This window comes from Grus americana, chromosome Z (assembly GCF_028858705.1).
Source record: "Grus americana isolate bGruAme1 chromosome Z, bGruAme1.mat, whole genome shotgun sequence".
In the NCBI taxonomy this organism is placed as follows: Eukaryota; Metazoa; Chordata; class Aves; order Gruiformes; family Gruidae; genus Grus; species Grus americana.
The window spans coordinates 38,305,370-38,321,750 of record NC_072891.1 but is presented as its reverse complement, the minus strand read 5'-3'; the positions used below and the strand labels follow the sequence as shown (position 1 = coordinate 38,321,750).

The 16,381-nt window shown below is 38.7% G+C and overlaps 1 protein-coding gene across 6 annotated transcripts in view; it reads left to right on the top strand.

Moving 5' to 3' along the window:
* The window catches only part of SLC24A2 (solute carrier family 24 member 2), a 122,009-nt gene that overhangs the window by 58,072 nt on the left and 47,556 nt on the right, over positions 1 to 16,381 (top strand). For all 6 annotated transcript variants that reach the window (XM_054809397.1, XM_054809394.1, XM_054809396.1 and 3 more), the window contains exons 3-4: positions 836 to 874; positions 1,922 to 2,030. In XM_054809397.1, coding sequence (XP_054665372.1) covers positions 836 to 874; positions 1,922 to 2,030 — 148 coding nt within the window. The remainder of the gene's footprint in view (positions 1 to 835; positions 875 to 1,921; positions 2,031 to 16,381) is intronic.

The following is a 16,381-nucleotide window of genomic DNA, read 5'->3' as shown; positions in this document are numbered from 1 at the left end:
TTCCATGACAAAAGTTCAGGGTTCCTGTTTAACACAAACGTTAATTCTATTAAAGAGACAAGCAAAACTTGGGACTACAAATCAGATAAAAAATTGTACATTTTCTTGTTTTCAGTACAAAGAAGCACTTCAGGAGACACTCCCCCAGAAGTCTCCTGGTGACGTACTCTGCTGCAGTTGTCCTAGAAATAGGATGTTGGAATCAAAAATCATCTCCAGGATACGTCACTTACCTGAAAGCATTAATTGCCTTTTAAATCCATTGAGAGTTTCATTTGCCTTCATGGCAGAGCAGTATGTGCCATGTTGCCTGCCCATAACTAGAGCTGCCCTTTTGGGCTAAATGGCCATTTGCTGGGATTGATTAAGCTGAAACACCTTTTTTTTTTCATTTCCTTGCCTAGTCCCTTCCTGCAAAATACCAAGGTAATGTTACTCCTTTTTAGGCTTTTCATTGAACAGTTGGTCATTCCTGAGATTCTTATCAGTTGCAGTTTTTCAGTTCTCACTCAAACTGGTTGACGTACAGGGAGTTTGCCTCCCTGCGTAATTTGTAGGATGTGAACATCATGATCTGAAGCCCAACTGCTGTGTGCCAGGCCTTCAAATGACAACAGTTCCTGTCCAAGAAACTGAGAAGAATGAAGGACTCCTGCAACATTGCAGTGTGAATTTACTTTGATTTACTTGATCACTAGGATGCTTTAATTCAAGAGGTTCAAAAACCTATCACAACAGCATTCATAGGATCAAACATCTGTGGTGTTTTACTGCCTTTCCATTTTATGCATGCTCCATCTGACACTTCTTTTTGCTCTTTTTCCCATTCCTGCAGTCACCTAATGCTGGCGACAAGGATGACCAAACACTGACGGTAGGCAGCAATTAGTATGTGTCTGAGCATTTATTTCTCAGGAGGGTGGTGAGAAAAGCTTGCTTTGGTTTGGCACACTTCAGCTTTTTTCTAAATTACTGGGATTTCTTTTCCCCCCCATGCTGCTGTAGACTTTCAATAATTTATTTCCAAAGATAAAGCGGTGAATTAATTTTCTTGTTCAGTTTCTATCATTTTTCATTTAGTATTTGTATGGCACCAAAGATTAATCCATGTTCCATGTATTATTGCAAAATACTATTTTCTTTAGGGTTGTTTTTTGCCTATAATTGGATTTCAGGGTCTTATTAGTCAGCAGTCTGTTGGCTTTGATTATCCTTTTTATCGAAACAAGCAGCCAGCCATCCACAAAGCAGTCTTACTGTATGGGATATATTAAGTGTGTTGATTATTGTACTAGACAATGGCATGGGGAAAAGAACCTCAGAATATGTTTTAGATTTCTTCAGAAGCACGTAAAAGATGCTTGTATGTTAGCTCCATTGCTGTAGGTGTCTGCACTGCCTTACCACACTCACAATCTGTTTTGCAATTGGTACTTAATGGATTGAACCAAAGCAAGAAGTATGTTTTGACCAAGCTTTAGGGTTTTGCCATTAAAAAAGGGTATTTTCTGCCCTTTTTCTCTGTAGTTTTGATAATATGTGTATTTGCAATGTACTAAGGTAATAAAAATTAGAAATTACTTCAGGGATTTAACCACAAGGTTCTACAAAGAAACAAATTGGGAGGTTTTTATTTTCTTAACATTCTAAGAGTTTTCACAGAGGTGGATTCTTTTTTCCCTGCTCTTTTCCTGAGCCTTGGGAGACTAATGACTAATCTGATTATCCATGCCCTCCAGAGGAATTGTCTATACATATGGCAATGTTTAATACAATGTATAGTTTAATATAATCTGCTATAAGTGATGGTTGAAAATGTTTCACTGTGTAGTGAGATATGAGATCGATTCAGAGTGTTTCAGATGCATTTCCATGCAAACAACAAAAAACCCTGAAATCTTTCCCTTATTTTTCCACCTAGACCAAGCCACGGCTCCAGCGAGGAGGAAGCTCTGCATCTCTACACAACAGTCTAATGAGGAACAGTATCTTCCAGCTCATGATTCACACACTTGACCCACTTGCTGAAGGTATTCCAATTAATTTTTTCGGTTTTCTGTTACAAAAGCAAACAAATACTTTCCTTTTCCCTTCTCTTCACGAAACTATTTTTTTGCACTTCTGTTGCTTTCACCAGTCTTTTCTGAATGTGTCTGAATTTTCTAAGAGTTTTTCACTCTTATGGCATGGTATGCATACTCCCAACAAGACTTGCAACTTAGAAAAATGTGTTCATTGTGTTACTAAAACTGATCACTTGGCTGATGTGTATTATAATTACTGTTTCGCTTTGCTCTGGCTTCAGCAGCAATTTAAAAGTTACAAAAACTCTATCCCCTTGTACTTTTGTACAGGGTTTTTTGTTTTCTTTCCTGGTTTTTATTTTATTACATCAGAAAAGAAAAAGCCAAAAATGGCAAGTAATTTGTCATATGGAACACGGAAAAGAATGAGACTATGCTGGTTTGACTTTGGGTGACTTAACACTGACGTAAGAAACAATGCAACAAACCCCTCTGTGTTACATGCATGTTAACAGTTTGCTTGCTTTATCCAACTGTGGCATAATATTTTTTTATTTGAGAAGTTAGCAGGAGGACCATGGTTGCTTTGGTTTGAGAAGTTGGCAGGAAAACCGTAATTGCTTTGTAATTGTGTGGTGATTTGAATCTCAGCTTCTGGTAGACTTCCCAAAAAAAAAAAAAATAGACAGACAGGTGTTTGGTGAATGTGTGTCTGTAGGACTTTTCTTGCTGTGGTAATAAATGTCTTGAGAAATAGCACTTGTGAAGTAATTATGAAGGACTAAAGAGACCTAAGATATTACTGACAGTGAGACCTTCCAAACTTCAGTGATCAAAAAGTGTATGTCGCACTTCCTTTAATTTAAGTTCCTTTATGTTTCTCATTGCAACATTGCATACAGCTTTTTAAATTGCTCTGTATCTCTTGGACAAAGCAAATCTGCTTTTCCATTTCCCTCTGCAAAAGCTGAAGCTGACACTCATTTTGTCAACACAAGGGCAATTTTAGCCCTTGCAATCTCCACACCATTATTTCTACTCTGATCATGATTCACATCATTTCTCTCTTTGGTTAATGCTGCACTATTCACTGCCAAAGTCTGTTGCCTGTTAGAGTGGAGTCATCAACAGACTATGCCCAATCTATTCCCATTCAATGCTCTAAAAGGACACAAGACATTTATTCCAGTTATACGTTTGGCTTCCTTTATTTGCATCACTACAGCAGGTGAGCAGGGTTTCTAACTGCTGCTCCCAGTAAGTCTCATCTTTTCTGGTAGCCAGACTTTTCACTCTGCTAGAAGACAAGATTTCCAATCCCAATTTTTCACTTTTTAATGAAAAAATATAGTATTTCACTACAATCCTTTGCACTCCTCTTTTTCCTTAAAGCAAAGCTCCTGGGCTGCGGATGCATCTGTGGTGTCTCAAATAGTGCTAACAAACAAAAATAACAATCATCTCAAGCAGTGAATCATAGAATCATTTTGGTTGGGAAAGACCTATAACATCATCAAGTCAACCATTAACCTAGTACTGCCAAGTCCACCACTAAACCATGTCCCTGAGCACTACATCTACGCATCTTTTAAATACCTGCAGGGATGGTGACTCAGCCACTTCCCTGGGCAGCCTGTTCCAATGGTTGATAACGCTTTTGGTGAAGAAATTTTTCCTAATATCCAATCTAAGACTTCATTAAATCTTTTTTTAAAAAATGAGAACAGAAGCAGGTTAGGAAGAGCTCATTAGCAGGGACAGAACCTTTACGACAGATTGAAGACCACATGAAACCTAGAAATTATGACAGGAGTTCAATTTGAACTTAACAAAGATTCACAAATAAGGCCTGCTCTCAGGTATTTTTCCATTGCTTAAGCTCATTTCACTTGTTTCCTAGACATAACTTGTTCAACGTTCAGACCTTTTCTCACTACTTTTCCCCTGTAGCAAGCTTGCACCATGCAGTGTGATTCAGAGGGTTCCCCCTTCATGACAGTGCAGGAAAAAAGGGTTTTGAAATCTGAAATCCATCTGGGGAGACAGAGAAGCCCAGCACTTTTGAAAATCAGGTATTGTAATTAAGTTTATCAGGTAACTTGGTGCTGTTCTTCATTATGTCAGTAAAACACTTGAGATAGATGTGGATTGATAGAGATGGTTGCAATGGATAAATCTTATTGAAATTATTCCAGTAAAATTTTCTTCAGGGTTTCTTTGTTCATATTACATCACTGTTTGCATGTTGGTTTGGGGTTTTTTTTTTCCTCTCCAAACTCTTATATTTGTCCTGGAATTAGTATTCTTTAAAAAATGGAATATAAAGGTCTGGTGGTCTTTAAATAAGTGCAAGGCAGTCACCACCTGTATGTTTCATTAAAAGTGACACACCGAGATAAAAATTAGAAAGGGAAAAAAATCTACCTACATTTGCAGTAAATATTGTATTTTAATGCACAACTTTCAGGACGAACTGGCCAAGAACACACTGGAAAATAGCCATGTATGTGTAGACATCTAAATTAGTGTTAACTTCAAAGGAGATAATATTTCAAATTTCCACTAACTTCACAAAATTCAAATTCTAATTAGAACATGAAAGTGCCACTGTAGGAGTGGCAATAAATATTTTTGCATGCGGCACTCTGGTTTTTAGTTTTTTACAAATATGCCCAGATGTGTAGGAGAAACGTGAAAAAAAGCCACCCACTTTTCTGTCACACACCACCTCACTGGTAGGCAGACTTGACTTTCAAGATCTTTTGCTCTGCAAGCATTTTGGAAGGCAGACACAGGGAGTATTGGGTATCTCCACTGAACACTCATGTTGTGTCATGAGATTTTGAGCTTTTAAGTGTACATGTTCATTATTCTGTATTCAGATAATTCTACAAACCTCCGTAAAAGAAAAGGTATTTTAGTTTGATGTAAATACTATGACTGGCCAAGGTAGGTAATTCTAGTTAACAAATCTGGATGGTATTGTAATTGAATCTTACGTTCAGTTAAAAAATATGTGTGATAACAGATATAGGTACTTGCTGTATACGATATTGATTATCTGTTTGGCTCTGTATGAATTTTACCTACAAAACTCTCACCATGTTCTTCTGCTGTAATCTTCCTGTGTATAATGAACATTGAACAATCAACTAGTGCATCATGTTTACTTTAACAGACCTTTACCAATCTGGCTAAGTAATTTTTTAATCTAATAGCATTTCATTATTAAGAATTAAAAGCAGCGGTAGTATTTATGAGAAGCATATGAGAAGTGCAGTCCTTCGCTCTATAAACCCATCATTTGGGTGGATGTAGAAATGTAGAGGATTGCCTGATGCCTTCTCTGGCCCACATGGCTTTCTCCATTTCATATGCCCTTTCCTACTACAAAAAAAACCCCCAAAAACCCAGACATAATGAAGAAATAAATGAGTGATTTGTGTTAGTTTTCAGTTTTGTGTAAGCAAAGGAACTTTGCTCTGTTGCACTCATGTAATGAAAGACGATGGGCCTGGTGCACAACCTGTGAGGTCAAAGGATTTATTCCAAATCATTTAATGCGAGTATGGATCAGACTCAAAGGAATAGCAGAAAGAGGTTCTGAGCATTTTTCTATCCCATTTTAGTCAGCTTAGATCCCCTCAGTATTTGTGCCAGATGATGACTTAGATCAATAGGTCAAAAACATTGCGTCATTAGCCGTATTTGTTGGATTTGCGGCAAAAGAATGATATATGAGAATATTGCAAAGTGCCATTCTCAAAGGAAAAAAAGTGTGAAATGAGTAAATCAAAGCTGACACATACACAGGTACTCTGGCACCCCCTGCACTTGGGCATACTACTTCTGTCCTCCATCTCTTAATTCCTCTGTCCCCATTTTGCTACCATTTTCTTCCTTTGCCTTTTCTCACAACGCATCTTACTCATCTGCACCCACTTTCTTTCAGCCTCTTCCTGTAGGATGGCTTCCTCGGTGCTTGCTCTCCTTCTGGACTGCTGGGTCCATCAGTCAAAGCACTTCCCAAGCAGACTGCAGCACCTGTGCAGCTGGCACAGCCACATGAACTGGGTTTTCAGTCTCTGAAAAAGCACTCATAAAGTCTGGGAGCTTTGTGCTTGACTCTTCACAGCTTCCAGATCTAATTTTGCCGTTAGAAGTAAAATTTCTAGTTGTTGCACTGCTGCTGGAAGATCCCGTTTTTCTTTCTCTTTATGTCAATAATAAAGTTCGCTGTTACATTCTCTTGAATAATTGCAAGGAAAATGGGGGCACTGCTCTGTCTTTGGCTTGTGTGGACTTTGCAAGGCTGTCAGAAAAGAAGTTCCATCTAAGTTGTCCTGATAGCATAAGCAGTATAGAGTGTATAAACAGGCTGTGCGTCTGTTAAAGGTCAGCTTGACCTACACAGTATTATTGTTACATTAACATGCAATGTATTTATAGAAAACCAACTCATCATATTTACTCCTGAATAATTCATTTGTGAAGTCAGAACCAACCTCTACTTTAATTGAGAGCCTCTTAAAAATGCTCTGGATTGTAAGTAATAAAATATGAAATGAAAGAGAAATTACCTTAAGAAGTTTTTATTTTACACAAAATGTAGATAAACAGAGCGATCCTGATATACAATTAAACACTTGTGAACTTGTCCTTCCTTTTCCCTTTCCACACAAATATGGTTTTTCCATGGCTTTTGCCTGTCTTGTGAAAGCCAGCTTGTAAACTCTCCGGAATCAGTGGGCTTGCAAAGTGTTCAACCCACCTCTGACAGATGAGTAACATCTGAGATCAGTGGGAGTTGCTGGACGTTTGGCACTTTGCATTCAGGCAGGTGTGCGGCTGTGCTGTGGATTTAACAGTCTAATACAAGGAAGGCTTCCCCTCTTCAAAATCTTGGTCTCAGCATAAAGCTTCTAAGGAGATAAGAGTTCAGCCACTCTAATGGGCAAATGTATAGGGTGTTTGTTAATGGCATATGAACTTTATGTTACAGTTGAAACCTCATCATTCAATAAAATTATAAATATCTGTATGACATTATTTTTTGTTTGCTTTTATCTTATTACAGAAATAATGACCTTGGTACAGATCATTTCCTGAGGATTAAGATTAATGACTGCCTGTGGATCAGGCTATCATCAACTCCCAGCCAGTCATTAATCCCCAGGAAATCCTGTGCCATATTTGCTTCTGCTTAAGTGCTGGTCTGGCAATCCTTTAGTCACTGAGTAGTGAGCTGGACTGTTCATAACAGCATTACCCATATGAATAAGGATGGCATTATCAGACCTGCTGTGTTGGTCAGGCCCCAATCCAAAATCCAAGCAACTCGAACATAAATCATAGCAATCATTGATCATTTGTGGCTTTTTTTCTTTTGAGACCTGTTCCTCACATACCTTTGTCATAGTTTTGAAATGGATATTCCTGGGCTATGAAAGTGTAGGATTCACAGTTTTTAATAGAAGAGGGCTGTGGTTTTGCAGTGGGAGCAGGGGAAGGAAAAGTATGGAAAGTATTTTATATGAAAGTGTCTGCCATGAATAGTAAGCCTGCCTTCTCCCTGCTAGCTGTAGGTTACTTTAAAGAGTGATTCCTTCAGGATTGTGGAGGGAGCTTTTTGTCTCTGAAGGCTTGGGTACTCTGCTGAAAAGGGAAGATACCGGTGGTGAAGTGAGGATTCAGAGCACCAGTGCAACCTGAGGCTACCTTGCTTTTCTTGCACAGCTTTAGCAGGGTACAGGAGAAATGAGATCTTTTCTTATCATGCCACCCCTTTTCTGTCTGCTGATGAGGTGCCACAGGCCAACAAAACATCTTCCACAAGGGAGGATGTAGCTAGATGCTGACTCCCTTGCTCCTGTGTGACAAGGATATAACTCATATGCAAATGGCATCCTCTGCATGAAAATGAGTGTGATATAAATCTCTGTCATGGCTCAGTCCCCTGTCAGAAGTAGGTATCTTTGGCAATTCTTTCCTAGTCCTGTTTCCAAAGTGGAAAACTACAGGATGTACTTCTGCAGAAAAGTTGTTATTTATCTTATATGCTTTACTTTTTTTTTAAACGTAAATATGGTGCATGTTATTGGTGAGAGAAGTAACCTTCTGTTACATAAAGCTGAGCTGAAAATTCTGTCACTTCCTTCACTGAATGCAAAAAAATACGGTACTGTCACTGTTCTGACAAAGAAAAAACAGAAACCTGCATTCATGCTTCTAAGGAAAATAAAGAATGATATGATCCTCAAAGTTTTTGACATAGGAGTGAATTATTTATTATTACTCACTAGATGCTGTTGTGTTCCTAGATACTGATCTTAAGAGTTTCCCAGCTTTTCCATTCACCTCAAACTATTTTGCTTAATTTGCTGATGCTACTTGTGTTCTTTTCTGAGGTGTCATGAAAAATGTCAGCTTATACCAAAGACGGCTGACAAAGGTTGGGTAACCTTCACCTGCCTCATCACTTAGCAGGCTCCTAGCTTTGGTCTCGTTTTACGACACCCTTGTGCTCTTGTTCTTCCCTTGGCCTAGGTAAGCTGCACCATCATGTCTGTGCTCACTGCCATTGAGAACCCTTTTTGGCTGAAGCTGTTTATTTGTTATATCCTCAGAGAAGTAAGGCCGGGCAGCTCCGCTTACACCAACTTGTGGGTAATGCTCAGCTCCTGCATTGCTGAAGTAACCCGAGCACTTTCACTTTCCTCAGTTCCAGCGTGTGGATGCTGCAGGACTTCAGTGCGCTTCCTGGCACCGTGCCAGAGGTGAAAGAAATAATTCTTCAGTGGTTTATAAGCACAACAGCATTGTATCTAACATGAGGAAATATGCAAATCTAGAAAAAATTAATAAAAATAGTTATATATGTTATTAATTATCTCTATGCTAGATCCTTCGTCATTTTTTAGTGTCCTTTAGGCATACCCGTGGGCTTGCAAAGGAGCTCAACATCCTTCTTCTTGCACTCTTGTTCTTACCCAGCTTGTAAGAGTTCTTGCTTCCTCTTCTGGCCCAACAGGCAAAAACATTCTTCTGAGCAGGGTGCTCAGAGCATTTTGGCTTTCTCCTCTGCTGAAGGCTGAAATGTTTGCAATGGACTTCTGCCAGAGAAGATGGGGGCTCCCTGCCAGGCTCACATACAAATGAATAGCTGTTAGTTATAATCTAGTGTCTTCCCTTTATCTCCATCCCATATTATCTCAGTCTGATATGAAGAAAGGAAACCAATAAAAAAGGCAATTAGGCTTACCTTCAAAATGCAGTGTCATGTCTTACAAAGGTAGATACTCATACCCTCTTTGTGCAGCCCGCTTTCGCAGAATTTTTTTCATGTAGGTTGGGATGGGACGGACCTCTTGAATTATGGAATTCAGCTAGTCCAACCCTCTGCTCAAGCAGGATCAGCTAGAGCAAGTTGCCCAGGACTGTGTCCAGTCATGGTTTTAATATGTCCACAAATGGAGACTCCACAATCTTTCTAGGAAACCCATTCCATTACCCATCATCACAGTAAAAGGTGCTTTCTTGTGTCCAGATGGAATTTTCTGGTTTTCAATTTGTACCCATTGACTCTCCCCATGTCAATAGGCACTTCTGAGAAGAGTATCATTCCCTCTTCTTCTTTCCCTCCCTATTTATACATGTGGATAAGATCTCCCTGAGCCCTGAGCTCCAGGCTGAACAGTCCCAGCTCTCTCAGCCTCTCCTCATATGAGGGATGCTCCAGTCCCTTCATGATCTTTGTGACCCAGTGCTGGACTTGCCACAGTATGTCCACGACTCTCCTGTACTGGCAAGCCCAGGACTGAACCCAGTACCCAGATATGTCTCACCAGCACTGGAGTGGAGGGAAAGTATCACCTCTCTCGGCCTACTGGCAACGCTTTGCCTAATGGAGCCAAGGATGCTGTTGGCTGCCTTTGCTGCAAGGGCACATTGCTAGCTCAGCTTTCAATGGCACGGTTCTCCACACAGTCATTAGCAAAAAAACCCTTTTTCCCAGGGAAGATTTTAAACAGCTAAATGAGATTGGTGAAGCAATGAGGCACATCACTCTCCAGTGAAGCCTCCTTTCCCCTTTCTTTATGGTACAGACCATAGAAATTGTGGTCCTCACTTAGGTACCTGAGGATTCATGGTTAATGTAGATGAGATGAGTATTTTTACAACATGAAATTGAATTCAGAAACTGTAAGTAAAATTCCCCACACTGTCAGAGTAAGCAACAGCATAGGTAGAGTAGAAACCGTGATTTATGTGCAGCTAAGGACAGATCTATTTAAATAGGCAGAGATGGTATTTTAGAAAGCTCTGTTAATATCTGTCAGAAAATTGAGAGAGAGAGAAATTAAATAGCTGATTAACCCAATACTATTTAAGATTTCAAAGCCAAAAAATGGATAGCAGTTGAATTTACAGACTTCCATGTAGCATACATGAGATACGAATGTCACTGCAACAGCTGTGGAACCTGAGCTGTCTACAAAGATGTATGCTTTTGGCATAGAGAAAATGATATCTTAGGCTAATTAAGAGAATTTTATTAGGAAGTTTTGGTTCAACTGATTTATCTAAATGTCAATCACAAATGTAAATCTACAAGAAGCAGATTTCTGTAGTCTTATTTTACTGAATGACTTTATTAGCATACATACAGGGACTTCATTCTTGTTATATTTTGGGGATGGTGGTCTTGCTTTTTCTAAAGACAATGGCTGCACTTCCATGACTGTAGGGTGAACAGGCTTGCAACTTTTATCCTATCCACCAAATGTGTCTATAGTTAGTGACATGCATAAAAACTGCGTATGTTTTTGTTATACATAACTTGGGGTGCAAAGAAACCCTTACAAATTTCTCTCAGAATGGGCAGTTCAATGGAAAAATATAGCTCTTTGTTGTGATGCTCTCAAACTCTGCAGCAATAAATGTCAGATCTACTTAACTTCAGATGATCTCAAAATACAGAGAGAAGGCAGCACTCATTGCTAGTTTCACTGATAGAATTTCTAGCTACTTAAAAATTGAAGAACAGGTCTCCCTTTAAAATCAATATTGCTCTTTGTAGGTAGCAAATTTTAAATAATGGAGGTTTTCTGATGCCTTTTTTAATTTTATTTTTTAAAATCTGAATTTTAATCCTTGTATTTGTTTTGTGGTAAATGTTAGTTTTCACAACAATTTATTTCTGCATGTCATGTTTTATTCTTTTAACTAGAATCTACTCAAGCTGCTCACTGCAGGCAAAATTCTTGTCTCTTATCTCCATGATATTTTCCAGTGATGCCTTGTTCTTCAGACAGCATATTCTTCTTGGGATTCCCTACAGAATGCACAAGGAAAACATGAATATTTAAATACAAGCATGATCCCAGAGCAGGGTACAGCTGTCCTGACTATGCATTTCCATGCTTAATGGCTTTAGCTTTATTTTCGGTTTCTTCCCAGCTCTAAATTTCCTTGTTAAAAATATTAACGACAAAGAACATGAATAATTTATAAACCTGTACAGATCAGGGAATAATAGTAGCTACAAGGGATTTTCTATTGAAACTGAAAGTGGTAGATTTCCTTTAGTACCATTTGTACCTGGCATATGACTTCATCCTCTGCAGGTCGGTTGGATTTTCTGACTGGATCGTGAGAGGAACATATGATGCCCTTGCATTATTCTCCTTGGACATGCTGAAAACTAGAACAGCTGGAATTTATTGCAGTTGAAGTTGTGTGTGTCCAGTACTCCACAGTGCGTGGCCCCACAGACACTCAGTGAAATCCCGACCCCACCAGAATCAGTGGTAAAGCCCCCAACATCATTGAAAACAAGGTTTTCACTTCTACATATTGGAATCTCATTTTTGTGAATATTATATATCCCCTTTCAAAGTCAGCAGGAATTGTATATTTGATCCAGGCAGGATCAATTCTGTTATATACCTGTTGTCTTTTGGTGTTATTACATTCTAGAGAATGTATGGCACTTGTCTTCAAGAGTTTGGTGGCAGATGGCACAAAAGTGACTGAAGAGGGAAAGAAGATGGAAAAGGAAACAAAGCCCTCAGATACAAGCAACTTGATGCTTTTCTTAAGTTAAAAAAAAATAACCTAAAAATACCAAAAGCAGGATGTGACACATAATAGTCATTTAAATTACTTTCTTCTCTGTTGCATATGTATGTTAACAACATGCCATTGATCACCTCCTTAAAACTGTTTGCTCTTTAACCTGTATCAATTAAAACTCTGTGGATCCTCTGACAAATTTCCTTTTTTCACCACAAGAAGATTTGCTAGACAGTACGGACTGTAAAAACAGTGGGTTTTCAGTCTTCATTTTAAATGCTGCACTAAGAGCAATGTAATGGGCAGATCTTGCTTTTGGGTGTTGTGACTATCCTGAGCTGCCCAGAACTCTACTGATATGATTGTATAAATTTTTAATTATATTTCTATTCACACTCCAATTTGATAAAATTGCAGTAAACTAATTGTAATAAAAGCAGACAACTTTAATAAGATTATTATCAGAACAATACCACCTACAATAAAAAACAGAGTAACGACACATGAGGAGAGAGAATAAGAATAGAAGGCTTGCAATTTAAAGACAAGATGAAGGGTGACCACATGTGTTTTTAGATCTCAGATGCACAAAGTATTACATAATTTAGTTACTCTCAGTGTACTGCTTACTGGTCAAGTACCTGAAAGTCTTCATTTATATGATTTTCTTTCATTGCATAGGAGTGTTAATAAAGCAGCACTGGTAGTAGCATAATCCAAAAAGATGTAATTCTAGAACACATGCAACTATTATTATTTACTGTATTACTCAGATCTAATTGAATTTTTTACTGCACCAGCTCAGTGGCAAAGCCTCCATTTTGCAATAACTGGGAGCTTGAAGGTCCACAAGTAAAAATGTAGGCTACAACATTTAATTATAACTTGCATAGTTTTGATTATCTGGATGTACTAGGAGAAAAATTCTTTTCTTTTTAAAACAGCATTTGTTTTCTTTTCTCTGTGTTCTACAGTGATAATACATACAGACTCCCAATACAATCCCAGTCTATCTGAGATGGGATATAAGTAGTCTATGAGAAAGTTAAGAGGTTTATGGAGTTCATAAAAGGTGGGAGTCAAAATTAAGATGAGATTCACTGAAAGAAAATTATTTCAAAAGAATTATTCTTTTTTAAAATTCACAATGCCTGATATCCTTCAGTTGGTGGGATTTTTTTGTGTCTTGTCTCAAATAGTCTATGTACAAAGGCACTATCTTTTATTAAAGATCTGCTACAGGTTAGGACTCTCATTTTATACCTGCAATGTTAATCTCCACTAGATCTTTCACAAGTTTTTAGCACCGGGAGTTCTTCGTTCCTAATCTAGCATCATTAATGAAATAATACTTTGATTCCCATTTAGATTGGATAGCCACTACAACTTATCTAGCAAGACTTTTGAAGTGGCCTCCTTTTTTGTTTATGGATGAGTCTCTGATTATCTAGTTGAATTTTCTCAAGACCATGACAGCAAGAAGAAATGGCAGTAAAGATTAGGGAAAGACAACCTAGTCCTCCTTCATGTTATAATATTAATTCCTCTAAGTCCTTTGGCCTAACTCCTCAGCTTTCTTTTAAAAACATACACATAATATCAGAAGATCCTGTTAAACACGATGACAACAGTTAAGTGCAAATCAAAGAACATATCAGAAAGATATAAATGGGAAGAGCGGATTACCAAATTAATGTCTGTCAGGAACTTGCTGACTTTCAGAATTATGTGTGCAATCTGTCACACAAAAATTCTCTTCTGTCTCCAATACTCTGTTAGGCTTCATGCTTACAATCTTTTTAATAATTATTTGCTTGCTTTTAAGTTGGAGTTCTTGGCTGCATGCTCATTCTCAACTTCATTATTAGTTTTGAGCCCTTACTCTCTCATTTCACTTCTTCCTTATATGTTACCTATTCAACCTTTTGGTAGGTGGAATTTATGGGTATTAAAACTCAGGAGAAACATATGCTCTCCATCTGCTTGTTCCAGAGTGCCTCACAATTCCTTTTAAGCCAAGCTCCCACTGATGCTGATAAAGGATTATGCCTTGATGCCTTCATGACTGTGGAAGTCAACCACAAGGAAGGTCAAGTAAATGCAATGGTGGAATTGCTCTAAAAATTCAGGCATCACCTTCACTGATTTCTCTTTAGCAGTTTTGTTTTGAATGAAAGATATGTCAACTTTAAGCTGTTTAATTACCTTGGAGAAGTGTGACATGAATTTTCATACAAATATGTTTTTTAAGCAAAGTTAAAATTTTATGCTTGTTGAATAAACCTACAATGCATTACTTTGTTTTGAGAGTCTGAGTTCATATTTTTCATCAAGGGATACAGACCTTTAGCAATGCAGGTTGCTATCTCTAAAATAGCTGTATGTCTTAGAGTATTTTGAGAAACTCTGAGCCAGGCTCATTTCTGACATAACTAGGGACAACCGCAGGCTGTATCTCAGATCTTCATAGCAGGAGAGCAAAGAGAAATGGTGGCTACACTTTCCTTCTATGGCAGCCTAGGGCACTATACTTAAAAGGCAGAAATGAGTATTTTGCCACAGACTGTATCTGCAATACTTATTGAGCAACCATTGAAAATAAACCAACTGATTAGGTATATTATTTCATAGAATTATAGAAGAGTTTGTGTTGGAAGGGGACCTTAAAGGTCATCTAGTCCAACCCCCTGCAATGAGCAGGGACATCTTCAATTAGATCAAGTTGCTCAAAGCCCTGTCCAACCTGACCTTGAGTGTTTCCAGGGATGGACCATCTACCACCCCTCTGGGTAACCTGTTCCAGTGCCTCACCACCCTCACCATAAAAAATTTCTTCCTTATATCTAGTCTAAATCTACCTTCTGTTGGTTTAAAACCATTGTTCTATCGCTACAGGCCCTACTAAAAAAATTATCCCCATCTTTCTTATTGTCCTTTAAGTATTGAAAGACCACAATAATGTCTCCCCAGAGCCTTTTCTTCTCCTCCACAGTCACCTCCCTTGCCTTTCTGGCCATGCTTATTTTGATGCAGCCCAGGATACAGTTGGCTTTCTGGGCTGCAAGCGCACATTGCTGGCTCATGTCCAGCTTTTCATCCACCACTACCTCCTTCTCTGGAGAGCTGATCTCAATCCCTTAATCCCCCAGCCTGTATAGATACCAGGGATTGCCTTGACCCTGGTGCAGGACCTTGCACTTGGCTTTATTGAACCTCATGAGGTTCGCTTGGGCCCACTTCTCAAGTTTGTCCAGGTCCCTCTGGATGGCATCCTATCCCTCAGGTGTGTCATCCACACCACTCAGCTTGTTGTTGTCTCCAGACTTTCTGGGAGTGGACTCAATTCTGCTGCCTATGTCATTGATGAAGATATTAAACAGTGCTGGTCCCGTTAGGGACTCGAGAGATACCACTTGTCACAGAACTCCATCTGAACATTGAGCCGTTGACCACTATCCTCTGGATACGACCATTCAAGCAATTCCTCATCCACCAAACAGTCCACCCATCAAATTCATGTCTCTCCAATTTAGAGAGAAGGATGTTGTGGGTGACCATGTCAAAGACCTTACAGAAGTCCTGGTGGATGACATCCTTCCACTGATGTAGTCACTCCATCACAGAAGGCCACTAAGTTGGTCAGGCAAGACTTGCCCTTGGTGAAGCCATGCTGACTGTCTCAAATGTAATTTGAAATTACAAATAATGTAGCACTGTTGTCTAACAACATTATTCTTTTTGTTTACCTTTATATGGTATGGCACCTACATACACAGTAGAGAACAGTAGGTAATAAGGCAAATGTTGTTGTAATCCTTCAGGAATGTCAGACAGGATTAGCAGGAACCCTCTGTTCTCTTCTGGTGTAAAAATATGCAGAAGAGAACAAATTAATTCAATGACTCTGTCACTGTCGAGGATCAGCTGTTAAGCCGCATCTCTGCATCCTCTTTGTTTCCTGCGACCAGCAGGGATGCAGGTACTGGCTGTCAGCCAGTCTGTCTGCTATGACCTCCCCGTGGGAACCACATAGCATGTTCATGAAACTGGAATTATCAAATTTTAATAGTGTTGGATTTGGGGGTATTTTTTCAAGTACCCTTTATCACAGTATTTCAGATTTGCAATTCCATTTAAAATCAGTTTATTTTAAAAGCTGAGAACTCTTTCCAAGATATTTTTTTTTTTCAAAAAGTACTTCAATTCAGTTTGAGTTTGCTTAGAGTCATATTGAACAGAATCTTATTATAACAGGAAAATAAAAAAAATAAACACCAAAGAGC